Source organism: Carassius auratus, chromosome 24 (genome assembly GCF_003368295.1).
Source record: "Carassius auratus strain Wakin chromosome 24, ASM336829v1, whole genome shotgun sequence".
Lineage (NCBI taxonomy): Eukaryota > Metazoa > Chordata > Actinopteri > Cypriniformes > Cyprinidae > Carassius > Carassius auratus.
The window spans coordinates 16,276,912-16,292,968 of record NC_039266.1 but is presented as its reverse complement, the minus strand read 5'-3'; the positions used below and the strand labels follow the sequence as shown (position 1 = coordinate 16,292,968).

Below are 16,057 nucleotides of genomic sequence, written 5' to 3'. Positions count from 1 at the left end.
CAGTTGACCCAACTGAACATCCTGCCATCCGGCACTGCGGGGAAGGAAGTGTGCTGATCCTTCTCCTTAAAAACAAAAAATATTAAAGAAACCATCTCAACAAAAAGCACGACCAAATCCATATAGCACTAGCACACCAGAGACCCATTTGACACTGGAGTCATCACTACTTCACTGCGCCTCCCACTGGACATCATCACTATAATTTACACAGTGCACCAAACATGTCTCAAAACCCTGAACATAAAGATTCTGAGAGTAATGTAGGCTTCTCAGAGGGTAAGTTAGAGAGGCTATGCTTGGTAAATTCATTGAATAAGTTGTGTCTTTGGGTCAGGATCAAATGTGGTAAAAGACACATTTACTGTACACTCACACAGAGAAGAATCATTGGAGCCACACTGCAATACAGACAGAACTCGACATTTCTTCCTCTTATCTCAGTGCTGAAGCAGAGATGGGTCAATATGCCAAAGGGAACTGCCGCAACTACCCATCCTGAACCATATCCATACATGCTTGGCCTCAATATTGGCAAAACAAATCAAATTTCTGAAAACAAATACTCAGCTTTACTTTCTGTTCGTTTCCAATTCTCATGTTAAATATGATATTTAGGGGAAAAAAATAATGAAAAATAAATGTTTTGTTTGTTTTAAGGATGAACAATGTGGAAATCTAAACTTTAGCTTGTTTACTGATCTGTTAAGGGTATCCTGTATATAGCTCTGTTAAAAAAAGGAATGAAAATGGTGGCAAAATGAAAAAAAAAAAAGTTTATTTCAAAAGATGTTTTGAGAATATGCTCTCGGTGTAGGTATTGTAGGAATGGTTTCACGTAGATTCATCCTCTGTTCGTTTGATTCAAATTTTAGATTTTTAGATGATTATTTATGTCTGCCCGGTAGAGAGCCTGAAATCCAGACCGGGAAGTTTTGCTATTCCGTGAGAATTTTCCCTGTCGCGCGCAGGGACCAAGTCGAAATAAAAGAAACTTGTGAAACAAAGACCCTCCTGTATTATTTACAACTGATAATGCGAATTAGTTTACTGAAATAATAAGTTCACACTTTTTAAAGGTTATCAATCTTATATATATATATATATAAGATAACAATTTAAAACACCATTAGTATAGGCTATAGCCTACTTGGGAAACGAAATATTTCTGCAGTCCTAAAATAAAGCAAATAAAACTTTTATATTAAAAATATGAAATGAAATGTCGATCACAAATAAACATCTGTTGCAAAATATAACTAGGCATAATATATATATATTTTTTATCGTAAATGCTTCAAAAGGCGCGATTATTTTACTATCTAATGATCATACACATATTTGCTTCTATATTGCCGATTAATAGCCATAAGAGTTTATTTCTAGAAGTAAATGGGCAATCATTCGGCGGGGAGCATGGAGTAATAAGAGAAAACAATTTAAGTTGGTCACTTAAAAATGAATCAATTACCACAGCAGTTCACTGTGGCTAACTGCAATCATCAACATTCATGTCGTGGAAAGAAACCTTTTTTTTTTGTTTATATCAGTTTGCTATAAATGATTGAGAATATATCGTATTTATTTGTATTTAGTAAGATGATGATATTCTGTGACGGCTCTATTCTTCAAGCCTTGGACAAAAAAGCGACTTGTAATTATTCCGCCATCTCATCCGATGTAGGCCTACAACTTGTAGAGGCGCTAAATTGGACGCAACATCTGTAAATGCCCAACTCCGTTAAGTCCCTTTCTCATTAACGAAGTAACAAGCATTTATCAAGTCTTTCTTTCGAATTCCTTATTTAATTCCCCAAATCCCTCTCCGTTGGATCTCACGCGCGAAGCGATGCCATTACTGCAATCAATGCGCTCTATTCAAACGAAGTCATTTTCGCCCATTTGGACCCATCCATGGTGTCGAGCCAAATCGCGTGAAATTACCTCAAGGATTACTTTTCTTTATCGCGCGCGCCGCTGAAAAGATTTCTCCTTTCCTTGTTTTACTCGCGCTAATCCGTTTCATTATGACGCCACAAACAAGCAGGATCAGTAAAGATTGAACAAACGAAATGAAGACGGTTTGAAGGCGTGCATGGGGGATCAGTGCTCTTATAACGCCCACAAATTCTTCTACTAAATATCGCGCGTTAAGGGACCCCCCCTCTCTCGCAGCAAGTCCATATTAAACATGTTGGCATGCGAGAATATGTTCAAAGAGCATTAAGCAAAGGGAACCAATTTTCTCTCTAGTGCCAATACCTCCAAGTGAGGTGCATAGACTTCCCCCCCTTTATTTGTGGAAGGGACCACTGGAGCGTGCAGCCCACTTCTGTTGGGATTTTTATGAGATTTTCCAGAATGCCTTAATCTTATTGTGAACATTATTAAATGAATCGCAAACCAATTTGCTCGTAAATATCTGGGAATGCTCGCCACAATTGTAGAGGCATTGACCTGAAGTGCTTAGGGGCGACTTTCTCTTTAACTCTTTCTTACAATGCATGAATGAATGAAGAAACAGGCTTTGTGGAGACTAAATTTGCCTCTCTATTTGTGGAGAGTGTGTAGATGATTCATTGCCAACGTTCTGACCACATATGCTAAAACACCTGTTTGGGAACCACCAACAAAAATCAAAGGCGAGTCATTCCAGCAAATGAGTGCATTCTTCATTTTCAAAAAGCAATTCACGACCAAACTGAAACATTCTATCAGACAAAAAACGGTTTTAAGTGTTAAAAATTATACTGTAATGTATATATCGGTCTTCAAAAAAAAAAAAGTTAACAATTGTATAGCTTTTTTAAGTTAATGACAAAGATTAAATATATATATATATATATATATATATCTTGGTAGCAGCATATATATCTTGGTAGCAGCGTTTCATTACAGAAACAAAAAATCATTATACTTACAAACCTTTGTCCTTAAAGAGTTCATTATGAAAATATTTTATGGAATTGTGCATCATTTTAATAATCCTTATGATTGTAGCAGGGTGGATACAGTGCATCTCTTTAGTAGAATATGTCTATTAGAATAAAAATAATAATAATAATACAAACAAAAGAATAAACAAGATATAGAAATCATTTTTGGCATCTTTCTAGAAAGAAAAAAAAAACTGGATTTTTTTTCTTGTGTAAATTCTAACTTTTAAAAGTCATTGTTTACATGTTCCCATGAAACAGTAAAACAACAAAATATCAAAATATAAGTACATTTAGTGTTCATAAATGCATGGTAAAATTTCACATGCATTCCCTTGATTTTAGCTCACTGGGCTGTGCTTCAACAACCAGCGAATAATCACACTTTTCCATCTCGACACAGCTCGAGACACCGGGGGTAGGTGAAAGCACTAAAGGCGCTTTGATGAGCCTTTCGTCCCCTATTGGAGCAGTAGAGTAAGAAATCACGGTGAAAAGGGCTGAATAGCAGGCCACTGGAACCCTGTCCCCTTTTGGTGTGCCTTAATTCCCTCGTCTCTTTTACCCTCATCCAATTAGTCCAGTGTATTAAGCGGTTTATCATCTCATAGCCTGCTATTCAGAGAAACAAGAGGAGCACTTTGCAATAGGGCCGGCTTTCCTTTTGACACCCACGGGTACTTACATATTCCACGATGCCATGAATAATAGAGAAAGAATAGGGCACTAATTCCCTCATCAAAGAGAACCTTGTCCACCGCTTTGCTCAACACCACCATTCTGGTCAAAAAGACAGGCAATAAAGCTTAGCATAACAAAAACGAATCATTCTTATTAGCTTAGTGGGGTAAATTAATGCAAAGCCTCGTCTGCATTGAGTGGCCCAGTTTGAAAACAGCCTCTGTGGGCTCGACGAAAGCGCGTTTGCGGTTAAAGGAATGTCCTGTTGAAAGCCACACATCATGCAATGACTTAATCTTGTAAAAGTGCGACATAACATTAAGGAGCTACCTGCATCTGTTAAGTTTCACCCTGGAGCGCACATTAAGTTAAATGTATATATAGGCCAATATGAGTTTAATACATCAGCCGCAAAGGCCTACAATGTGCAAAATGCCTTCTGTCATGCTACGGACAGAAAGTAGCTCTTAAGTGTTGCTGCACTCTGCAAGGTCGGTGCCATTAGTCGCAGCCGTTTAAGGCGAGTTTTTTTTCAAGCATGGCATTTATGGAAATTGACATCTGATGAAATGGTTTAAGACATCGTCTAACTGTCATTATAAACACATGGAATGAGCGAGTGAAGCACCACATTCTTAAAACCGACTCGATTTAAGTGGACTAATCTCCTCGCTTTCACACACTCTTGGCTTGCCATTCTCCAGGTCTTGAAAATGGAGCCTTCCATTTGGAGAAGTTAACTCGCCCTCTTCAAATGTGTAAATGTCATCACTCCCTGCAGCATGGTGAAATAAAATAATCAAAAAGGGGGAAAAAGGGACATTTTATGAAATAATTTTATTGATGTTTCCGTGTCAAAAACAAATTAAGAATCTTGAGACACTTTTATAAGCAGTAAACGTTCAAAATATGCAACACAAGCTGCCACAACGATGCAAGTCTAATAATCGGTCTAATAAATTTGCAACATACCAGCTGAGAGCATTTCAAAAATGAGTTCAATCGTTTCAAAACTCCACAAATCACTGGCTACCTCTGTATCATTGGCTAATTGCTGTGCTGTTAAAGATGAAGGGGGTAGTAGAGAAGTCATTACTGAACTAAGACCCCTTCAAACCGCTACAAAGCCCCCATGAACTTGCCTGTCATTACCCCTGATTGTTATCTCTAAAAACCCAGTCTGTGTGTGGTGCTACCAGGGAAGTGGGGGGCTGGGTTTGTGTTGAGAGTGTCTTTAGCCCCTTATCATGGCCATTTTACCCACAGATTCATCATCGATTAGACCTGGACAAAGGCTAAATGGATGGGACACAAGAACACAGATTAGAGCGAGAGACAGGTGCTCAAACATGGAAAGGTTTGGTGATTACATGCAGATCGACTGTGAGCTCGTCACCTTTGACCTTAATTCACGTCCAAGCCGTCAGGCACAAAAACACTGTCAGGGATTACAAATGCAAAGCGAGTGAGCCAGAAAAAAGCATAGATTTACAGAATCACAAGGTGTATTTACAGCAGACAGGAATTAAAAGATGAAAACATAACATTGTACGGGTTCTCTTGGTGGGAGGATGGGCATAAATATTATGCCATATCTGATTACCCAGGTTCACTTCAGGACAGTTGGTCAATACTTGAGAGCTGTAAAGGCCTGGAAAAGTTTGGCGAGGTTGACCTCAGAGTAACCGCTTGTGGAGAGGACGTTGTCGGTCACATCCTTCAGCATTTTGTACACCTCCTTTTCGTCTTTCCAGGCATTCTTGAATTTCTCTGAGAAGAGAAAATGAGACAAAATGTAAAATCACCAGACTTCTCAAACCTTTCGATGGCGTTATGATTCCCTTGTTCTTACCTAAAACATAAAAGGGGCTATATGTTTTAAATGTATATACATCCATTTATACTGTATCAAAAATAAATCATTATATTACAAAGGCAATATTACATAACTGACACATTATGATTTTGCTAAGGCCAAACTATTAAAATAAAACAATTGAAAAAAATGTACTTTGCATTTAATAAGAAATATTTTATTTTTAAAAAGAATATAGTCAATGTAGCAAAGTAATGCAACATTTAATTTTGATCATTTATTGAATGTCATAAAAAAAAAGAGAAGTTAAAAAGGTAAAGCTCAATTAGTTAGCATGTTAAAGTACAACCAGTCTTTAAAAAACATCAAATTAACTAGTAAAAAAGTTGATTATACTAAATAACTTAATATATTAAAACAATATTTTATGAAAGTACATCACCATATGACATTTTTTCAACCATAATATTTTTTAATCAGATATTTATTTACTTCTGTCTACATACAACACCTATAAAACACACAAGCCTGGTAGCAGGCAGGGCTGGAGTTGATCCATAACGAGTCAAAACTGATACGAAAAGAAAAATATCAGTCATAATATCGAACTATGCTCAAGGACATGTACTTGAGGAGGTCTATCAAGTATCATTTCAAATGAAAGTCTTTGAGAATCGATAAGGAACCAGCAATCCAGGCAGTTTGAGGCTAGAGCGCTGGCGAGAGGGGCTAGGTGTCTGCAGAAGCTAAATAGACTCTTCTGCCAGGGGGCAAACGGGGTCATGCAATCGGGTCGATATCCAAGGTCATTTATCCCATCAGGAGGGCCTTCAATAGCATAGAGACGATAGAGGAGTCACCGGCAGGCTAGCAGGACTGAATGAGAATTACAGACTGAATCAAAAGCCTTTAACCAAAGACTTTTGTTAAAAGCAAGTCTTTGCTTTGAGAAGAAAGAGCCAAGACGAGTATTAACATGAATGTACCTTGAGAATATGTAAATGCCCAGGCTGAAATGTGGCCCTGCACCTTTTATTACCACAAAACGTTTTTATGCTTGAAAGATGACTGAACCTGTGCCTCCTAAACGTTGCTGGACACCCAACTGGTGGTCTAGGACTCAATCACAGTCCATCTCCATTAGCAGGTGGAATACAAACAGAGTTACAGAGTTGCCCCATGGGGGACGAAAGGTCAATCGTAAAAAGTGGCCAAACACGAGCATCAAAAATGAGGCATGGCATTCCAAACGCACCATCTGCAGAGCCGCTTACCATTATCGTGCACACATTTCTACCTCTACAAGAAGAAAGAGACTTGAAAAAAAAAAAAAAAAAAAAAACACTGAATGCTGGCACATGGAATAGGGAGAGGGGGACTATTTACCTGAGGAAAGAAAGAAAGGGGGGGGGGCTGAAGAAAGATGATGATGCATGATCAAGGGAAAGCAATCATGTCATCATTTTTGAAAGGTGGGAGAAAATAATTTTTTTTCTCTTTCCCTCATTCTCCTCTCCTCTTCTTCATTCTTCTCCCTCAATCACTGTGTGCAGAATATATAAAAGAAACCTAAAAGCCACAGAGGTTGTCAGAGACCTCGCGTTCCCTCCCGGCCCGGCAGGGGTCGCGTTTAAAATAAATAGCATTTTTAAGAGGAAGAAAAGATGTGAAGAGATAGTGAGGGACGACGTGAGAAAAAGAGTGGAGCAGACAGCAGAAGAAAGAGAGGAATGTGGAGCGAAAGAACAGATGAAAAAAAGAGAAGGCGATGGGTGCGACAGAGGACAGTGACGACAGTCCAGAGAGAGAGATAGAGAGAGAGAGAGTGTATCAGCTTCCATGTGCTCTAACAAGGTGTAAATACAATAACAAGCATGTAATTAAGTGAGCATGATGAAGTTAATGGGGATCATACATTCCATTTGGGCTGCTTATGAATATTCTATTAGATGTTATCAGGCAGCTGGAATAGCTTTTAATTTAATCATCATTCCGAGCAGAGAAAAGTTCTTTGTGCGAGTGTAATTGCACAGAATGAATAATTGATTTGACAATCGCACCCGCAGATTTCCAGCAGCTCAAGGCAGGCAGAGCGTGGGGGAGGAGGGCTGGGGGAGGGCACACGCGTCGTGCCCTGAAGAGGTTGCAGAGGAGCTCGCCTGCAAATTGAGCACTATCAGTACACAGATAAAGGACAATTTCTATTTTATCAATGCAGTGAAATTACATTACTGCCTGAACATAATCACACTGCCCACACTTAAGAGGAGACAAGGCAGAGATGGAGAGCGAATTAGAAAGAGCAAGAGATACAGAGAGCGATGGATGCGGAGAGCGGGAGAGAGAGGAGGAAATGGAACGGAGGGAGCAAAAGGGCTTGCCTAAAAGACGTTATGAATTGCTCTTCATGAAAAGAATGAAATCAGAGTTCAACATGATTTGGAAGTCATTGATACGGGATATCTAATTTCTTCGAAACTGCAGAAAAAACTGTTTTATTATGGAAGGACTCCTGCCGTGCATGAAATTGCCTCCACATTTAACTCAGTAGCTGCAATCAGGCGGAGGACTGTGGTTTACATGTAGATCAGACTCAGAGTCTGCATCTAAATGTCTCATTTCTCACATGCGTATGCGCTGATATACACAAAGAAAAAGCACCCCACGCACGCTGCATGCAGACACAATGCGTGTGTGCGATATAATCCGCTCACGGAGCCATTGAGAACGTTGGCAAAGGAGGTTGAACAAGAGGATCATGGGACTATTTGATTTATTTTTACTGTCAGAAGGCCAGAGATCTGCTGATGTGTGTTACAGTAGAATTTGCCCAAAAAGTGAGGTATAGAGGTGTCTTTAAACTGAATGCATTTAACACATTTACTTAATCGTAATAAAAAAAAAACAAAAAAAAAAAACGATGAATGTAATGCGTTTAAATTTTAATTTAACTTAACCGGTTGACATGTCAAATTTGCTATAGGCATTTAGTTTGGTCTGACCTCTAAAAAGCTATTCTGAATATGAACAGATGCACAAGTGTCTGTTCAATACACACAAAAACATTATTTTGAAAAAAAAAAAAAGGAAGAAAAAGTTCATAACAGTACAATAATTACTGCGATATTTAAAAAAAAAAGTCAAATGAAGACCTTGTGTGGCTGGGGACAGTGTTAAATTAAATCCAGGGCTCCTACCCATGTTCTTAACTAAGAAAACTTAAGTCAGTGGAGAAAAGTCAGTGAATTAAATTGTCTCTGACCTTCACAGGGGACTCAACCCTCTTTTTAGTTGTGGTATAGAGGTTACTGTCTTATTTTAATTTATATTTACAATGGTGTTTACGGAAGCCAAACAATTTAGAATATAATAATAATAATAATAATAACAATGACAGTAATAGCCGTATATTGTAAAACAATTGCACTGTAAAATAAATGTAAACTAAGCTATTCTGAGGCATGGAAAACATCGGATCACGAGCTGATCGATTAAACAAAGTGTGTGTTTCGCTTTGAAATGCATAGCGAAAACAGACTTGATGAAGGGATTAAGCTAAATTGTGCTTTCAATTTTATTTAGAGGTCTACCAATATGGGTTTATCACTGCCCGATGCCGATAATTAGAAATCAGGGCAGCCGATGGTTGATATATAATGCGGATTTCTAAAGCCAATATGTTTGGCCTTTTTTTTTTTCCATTCATCTCATAATAGTGAGTTTGAGCAAATTATTATTGCAGGGTACAAGATAACATTAAGCAAATAATAGTAGTAGTAGCCCAATTTAGAGTAATAATGCATGGCTCAAAACTTAAGCATCTTCTCAAAAGAGTTCTGAAGCATGCTTTTTGTTTACGTTTACTGACATACACCAGTGTTTCCAACAGACTGCAAATTTAGCGGAGATCTAGCAGTTTCCCCAGTAAAAGCTGTAATCAAATAAGTGCTGCTCACAAATGCTACTTTATCAGGCATTACAGGAAAGACTAAATGAAAATGATATAGAAGCTTTTCTGAAGACAGTCAGTTCTTTTCAATGATAGATTCACATAAAAACACCCTCACTGCATTTTAATTTTGAATTGTGAAGCGCTCATTTTATTCAACGAAATATAATCCTTTTGGAAAATCTATTTGTAGTGGTCAGTTTTGATACGACGAGCCATCAGAAATAACTCAATGTATTGGAAACACTGGACACTGTGATAGTCAAATGGCCATAGCGATAACAAAAATAAAAGATTTCACACATATTTGAAAGCCTGCTGCTCCTAACTGCTTAATTGAACATGTTTCTACTTTCACATGAAAATGACTTGTTGCACTTATGAATATGATAACTTTTCCGGCCTCAATTCTAGTAAGGTAAAACGTAATTCCGCTTTCGAAACGGTCTGTTTTGACCTGCAATTAGCTGAAGCTTTGTGTGAAAAAGCCTCTGCTGCAGAGTAGGGGTGCGCCATATCATACCGTGCACGATAATACCAGTATCATTTTTTACATGAAAAAAAAAAAAAAAAAAAAAGTGTCATAACGCGATATCAATGATATAGCGAAGCAATGACATATGATGCACATGGTGGCCACGACGAAGATGCATGCAGTGTACATAAGTGGTTATAAGGTGTTTTTTCTGTCTGTGGCACGACCACCGTGTTGTCCAACTCAACTCACTGTTATTTCTGTTGGATCTGAGAAACATCAAACGCAAACGAAATGAAAGGTAAACTAGACTGCGCTGTTTCAGCTGCGCAGCCCATTTATCAGCTCGAACTGCGATGAAACTTGCTCGAGCTCAGAACAACTCTACTCCAGAGCCAAAGTTGATTTCGCAACACTATTTTTGCACAAATGCAACGGTGCTGCTAAATCATTCAAATTCTGCACAAAATTCTCTGTTGTACACAATGGTGACATACATCAGGAAATCAGAAGCAGTAATGTTAACTGTAACCCTGGTGTGGTAGAAATAGACAAATGCATAATTACTTAATTACATTATTCATTTCAGGGTTTTTACAACCTTTTGAGAGAGAAATTCAAGCACTTTTCAATGACTTAAGCATTTCACAACTATTTCCAGCACTTTAAAGCTCTAAAATCATTCAGTTTTACAAATACATGTTAAAAAAAAAAAAAAAAAAACATCAAATCACAATTATAACCAGTAGACAGCAGCAGAAAAGCAGAAAAGTCATTCACTTCTACTTTTTTTCTACAAACTTTTCTTTAATTTACTATTAAATCACACACAATCACTGAAGTTGGTCATTTCCATATACTAGAATAGTGGTACATTTAATAGGAGTGGAATATAAATTTTCTAAATAAAAATTTGAGTTTAGATGCATGCAAAATTTACTTTTAACAATAGTAACAGGTGCAAAATCTAGCTTAGTGTTTTATAATCAAATTCTGTATAAACAATAAAATAAAAGAATAATAAACAAGAAATTAACATGATATGATTACTAAGTGCACTTAATGCAAAACAATAATTTTATGATTAAATCTATATTTTAATACTTTTAATATTCTTGAAATATTGGGATATAATTTTGAGTATGTATCGCCCACCCCAATGCAGTGTGTAATCTGCCAATATGATTAATTAAAAAATTGCCAAAAATCAGCCGATTAATCGGCCAGCCGATCAATTGGACGACCTCTAGTTTTATTTAATTTTTATGATGTAGAGACAGTTTTGCTATCATGGTACCACGGTATTGATAATACCGTTACATCCCTAGTATATTACATAGATAATATATACTACATATACATATTAAATTCTAAATTACTACTAAACTAAAAAAAGTGTAAAAAACTAAAACTGCATTTCGAAATAGAAAAAAGTATGAAATACAAAATTTGAGAATTGCATTAACTATAAAGTAAAGAAAAAATAACAGACTAAAAAAAATACCAACTTCAAACATTACAGAGATGTAATGAGCTGAGGTGGGGGACAGGTTCCAGACAGTGATTTCCTTGGATATAGATACTTGAGAGAAGGCATTTTCTTTCCTTTACCTTACTATGTGTGTGTGTGTGTGTGTGTGTGTGTGTGTGTGTGAGAGAGAGAGAGTGAGTGAGTGTATTTGTGTGGAGGGGGGTTGGGAGGCCAATTACCATCAGTCTTTTCTCTCTGAAGGAATCAGGTAATCTAGTGAGGAAAAGACTGCAAATGGATAAAGCACTGACCAGCAATTTCACCATCAAGCAACAGAGGGATGAATTCACCATAGCCCTCCTTCCATCACAGCCCTGCAATGCATCCCATCAGAACCAAACCACAGCACCACCTCTGGCCAAGATGAAACACTGCAGCCCGCCCAAACAAACTCCTTCAAGGCAACGTGTAATTTTACTCTTCTCTGGTCTTAACTTCACAGACTGACCAAAGGGTTCATTCACCCCTTTTCATTGTTCAGACGCCTTCCAGCGACCATGGCCGAAGACAGCTGGAGACTTCTAACCTCCAGCCTCAGCGTCCAGCAGAAATGGCTCTCTCTTGCTCAATCTACCAGCAACGTACGTCTCCAGTTATCTAAAGCTCCACAATAACAGCGGAGCAGACAGAATAGGGGGAAGATTGGTTTTTCTATTGTGCTGCTGGTCTGGCATAATGCCCACTTTAAAAGCAATTCCTCCGTCATCAGAGACAGACAGAAAATCTGGCAGATACGACACTAAATGTCTCATGGTGTGAGGGGGAGGTGGTTGGTAAATTACGAAAAGGCGTGTGTGTATGTGTGTGTGTGTGGGAAGAGGGCAGCTAAAAGTTTTCTGAACTGTACTTTATTCCACTATCGCTCCTGAGCGCTTCCATCGCCGTCAACAGCGGCGGACCACAGCTCAACCCTCTACCTTTGTTCACTGCGCTCTGGTAATAGGTGCAAATGCACTGAAGAAAACACACTTTGGTGGTGCAGCGTAACAGGCTTCTAGAAAGCTAACCTTCCAAGCCCTTGTGTGGTTTATAGTCACGTTATGATTTTCATTTTACCAATTGACCATCCAATGACACGCATGATGCCTGCTTTTAATCTCACTGATCTATGCAACTATGAGCAAATAGCTGACCACCAAAAATTACATATAAATGTATATGCAATTTGTAATAAACTGAAATAAAGTAAAAATACAAAAAGGGAAACATTTCTCTATTTTGTTTAACTGAAATGAACTAAAACTGAAATCAAATTAAGTCAGAAATTACAAAAACGTATACAAATTCAGCATTAAATAGCATTATACATATTACTCAAAGGTTAAACTTCAGGATTTGAAAAGAAACACCTACATTTACACATATAATCATTTTTAGTATATAAATAAAAACAATAAAAAAAGACTGTAAACGTTACTTACCTGTAACCACCATTACTAACAGGCATTTAGACTAGCTCTTCACTGACTGGTTTAGGTAAAAGTCTTAATGGTAAAACAATTAAATGTTTAAAATCACAGCTGGCTAGTATTTGACCAATTCCAGGTGGAAACCAACATTACTGCTGTATCTTCATCATGTACTAGACACCTAACCTGCACAACATAAATACAAGGATGCTGTAATAGAACAGGTGCCCATTGCGAGACCGTACATTCAGAACCCATATAACAGCAAAGTTACATCCCAGGGTCTAAATAAGAATCTGGACCAGGTAAAAGGATGTACAAGCCATGCAGCCCTGTAATTTCACCCCTAGACCCCGGTAAACCCTGCGGTCTATAATACAGTAATGTGTAGTATTATAGTGAGAGGGGAGATAACCGTTCCAAGGCTATACTTCAAAGCTGTGTGTGATGTCCTCTACTAATCCTACAATATACACGTGTACATAACGGAGCTACATGTATACACAGCACGATGATAACGACAGATGAGTGTGACACTAAATGCAACTAGAAAGTAAAAAAGTCCAAACAACAAAGTGAATAAACACAGTTTCTGAGAATATTTTCGAAGAGAAAAAAAAAAAAAGAGAGGAGGACAGGAGGAGTAACGTCACCTCTCGTTGCGCCTGGTGAAAATCAGGGCTAGAGGGTTAAAATCACTCCTTCAGGAATTAGAGCCCCGGCTGCAGTGATGGGCAGTGTGGCTGACAGAATGCCACAGATTGGCCTCAATTACTAGCAGAAACAACAGTCGGGAAAAAGTAAAGAAATAAAATTCCCCAGAGAAGCCAAGTCTATAATCATGTTAGGCCCCCGCCCCCCGATAACACTCTCCCCTCGGCCTGCTCTACGTTCTGAGTGGTCATCTATTGATTACACATTATATTTATCTACGGCTCTCGCGCCCAGCTCGGAACCTCATCGGCACATGTAAAAATAAATAAATAAATGTATAAGTCTATTCCAAGAGGTCCTTTTTAATCAAGTGACATCAATCAAAAAGGATTGTGGGTAAGTAGCCACGGCTCGGCTAGCGGCGGCTGTGAGCGGTCTGGATCCTCCAACGACCCGCTGAAAACATATGCTCCATGTCCCATTATTTATGAAGGGCTATCCTTTAGCCTTCTCTCCAATTACTCGCCCTATCATTTTCCAAAATCTAAAAACTGTTTTCAATCAACATAGCCAGCGCTATTACCGAGGGCCTACGGGATGAGAGGAGGCTCTCTCTCACTCACTCCCCTCTTCCTTCCAACTGATTGGGCCGCTTTGCATTCCGCACCGCGCTGTTCCGTGATTGAATCCGTCGCCTGAATTACGGCTGTCGACTCGAGTAGCTGAGGATTCTTAACCCAACCTTGTGGCCGCCTCCAGCCGCTGTGAGGTGTGTGTGCGCGTAAGTGTGCACAGAGACTGGAAAAAGTGCTGGACGAGTGTTTATGGGTGATGTTTGTGAGTACATTTCCAAGGTAATTAGTGATAAAAGTCTTACGTCTATCCTCTGTCGACAGGACCTTTTTGAAGGCGTATTCCCAGTCGAAGATGAATCTGTAGAAGCACAGTTGGTGGTAGAGGGCTTTCTCTGAATACTACAATAAAAAACAAAAAAGAAAACATATTAGACCAGTTATTACAACTTACAGGGTTATGAGACATACACAAAACTCCATGGTTATGCTTCTGTGAAACAAAACAAGGTAAAAAAGACAGGTTAACATGATTTGTCTCAAGTTGGTCCAAGAATCAAGCTACATAAAAGGCCAAAATCAATAGCTTTCATCTATTGGTTCCAGACAAAATGCTCTGTAAAACTGTATCACCATTACAGGTATAACATATGGAATTGAACAATTATCTGCATTCAGCCATTTACTCTGGCTCTTGACTGATTTCTTGTGGATTACCAACAAGTACAAATTCCATTGCACTGATGAGAAAAAACAAGAAAACAAACCAAAGCTTCAATAAAATATGTGTAAGAATATTGGGAGAACAGAATGAATTCAGTACGTCCATGCAAGCCAGCCATAATGAAACTAGTGTTTGATTAATACAAAAATTATTCTCCAAGAAGAGTAGATAGACGATGGTTTTTCACTGATTTGACATTGAAGATATCCCTTTTTTTAAGGCTTTAAACATGGCCTGCCATTCAGCAATCCCATCCAAATCACATAACACAATAATAGATTCTATTTCAAATTAACACTGTACTGACATTACAAAATTGGTTAATGGTTGCAAAATGAACTTGTGACCAGTTCACTGGACGATAAGACATTTTTGTAAAAATGTACTTGAATATTTCTATTAATATATCATTTGGACATTTATAATATTTATAAACACTGGTGACGGTATCTATTCATTGTTTGTATGTTTGTGGTGATTTAATCAAATTAAGAAAATAAAAAATATTGTTTTGTAATGCAATGTAAAGATAATGTATTCAATTGCAAAGTTTTAACTGTGGTACCAAATTTGGTAAAAAAATTAAAAAGAGTAAGGCCCCTTTGGCATGGTTTTAAAAGCACTGTGTACTGTATCAGTGGTAGATTTCTCCACAAAAATGTAAGATCTGCTTATTATAAAAAGTAAAACTATTACTTTAACATTCAAAGCTCTTTACCAATTCTTTAGTGACACTGTGGTTGCTGATTATTCTCTTGCATATTCAATATAACTGAAAAAAAGAAAAAGGAAAAAACCAATTAACTAAAATCATACCGATGCAGTTTAGTACGTGTTATTGTCCCGAAGAAAATGAAAGGCTGAAGCGTAATGAGATTGGTGCGGCTCAATCAGGGAAAGCTGGAGAATCACCTATGTTAATTACAGCTGCGGAGACAGGTAGTGTTTGTCATATATTCTCCACTGTCACAGACAAAGACAAACACACGCGCTCAGTCAAACCCTGAGTTTGGAGTCACAAAACCTGTGAAACTGTCTGATTGGCCGAAAACAGTCTCTCCTGACAAAAGCAGGAAACGGTGTTTGGTTTGTAAATTTGGCTGTAATTACCGTTAGCCATGTGTCTAACTGCCAGAGGCGTGCAGGTCGAGCGAGAGAATAAAAGAGAATGGGGAGGGAGAGAAAAAGAGAGAGAGATGTTCAGCTCTGAAATTACCTCTTTCATAATAGTTTGTTTTGATAAGGCAGCATGTGTGGATCTGATGAACAACTGTTGCTGTCAATTTGATTAGCCATTATACTTTTATGTT

At 38.1% G+C, this 16,057-nt stretch overlaps 1 protein-coding gene across 1 annotated transcript in view; it reads right to left on the bottom strand.

Annotated features, from left to right (window-relative positions):
* Positions 1-4,435: 4,435 nt before the first annotated feature.
* LOC113042433 (DNA polymerase alpha catalytic subunit-like) overlaps positions 4,436-16,057 on the bottom strand; it is a 51,684-nt gene continuing 40,062 nt past the window's right edge. Inside the window, exons 36-37 of the mRNA XM_026201300.1 lie at positions 14,329-14,425; positions 4,436-5,387 (exon numbers count right to left, since the gene is read on the bottom strand). Of these exons, the coding sequence (XP_026057085.1) occupies positions 5,245-5,387; positions 14,329-14,425 (240 nt within the window). The 3' untranslated portion in view covers positions 4,436-5,244. The remainder of the gene's footprint in view (positions 5,388-14,328; positions 14,426-16,057) is intronic.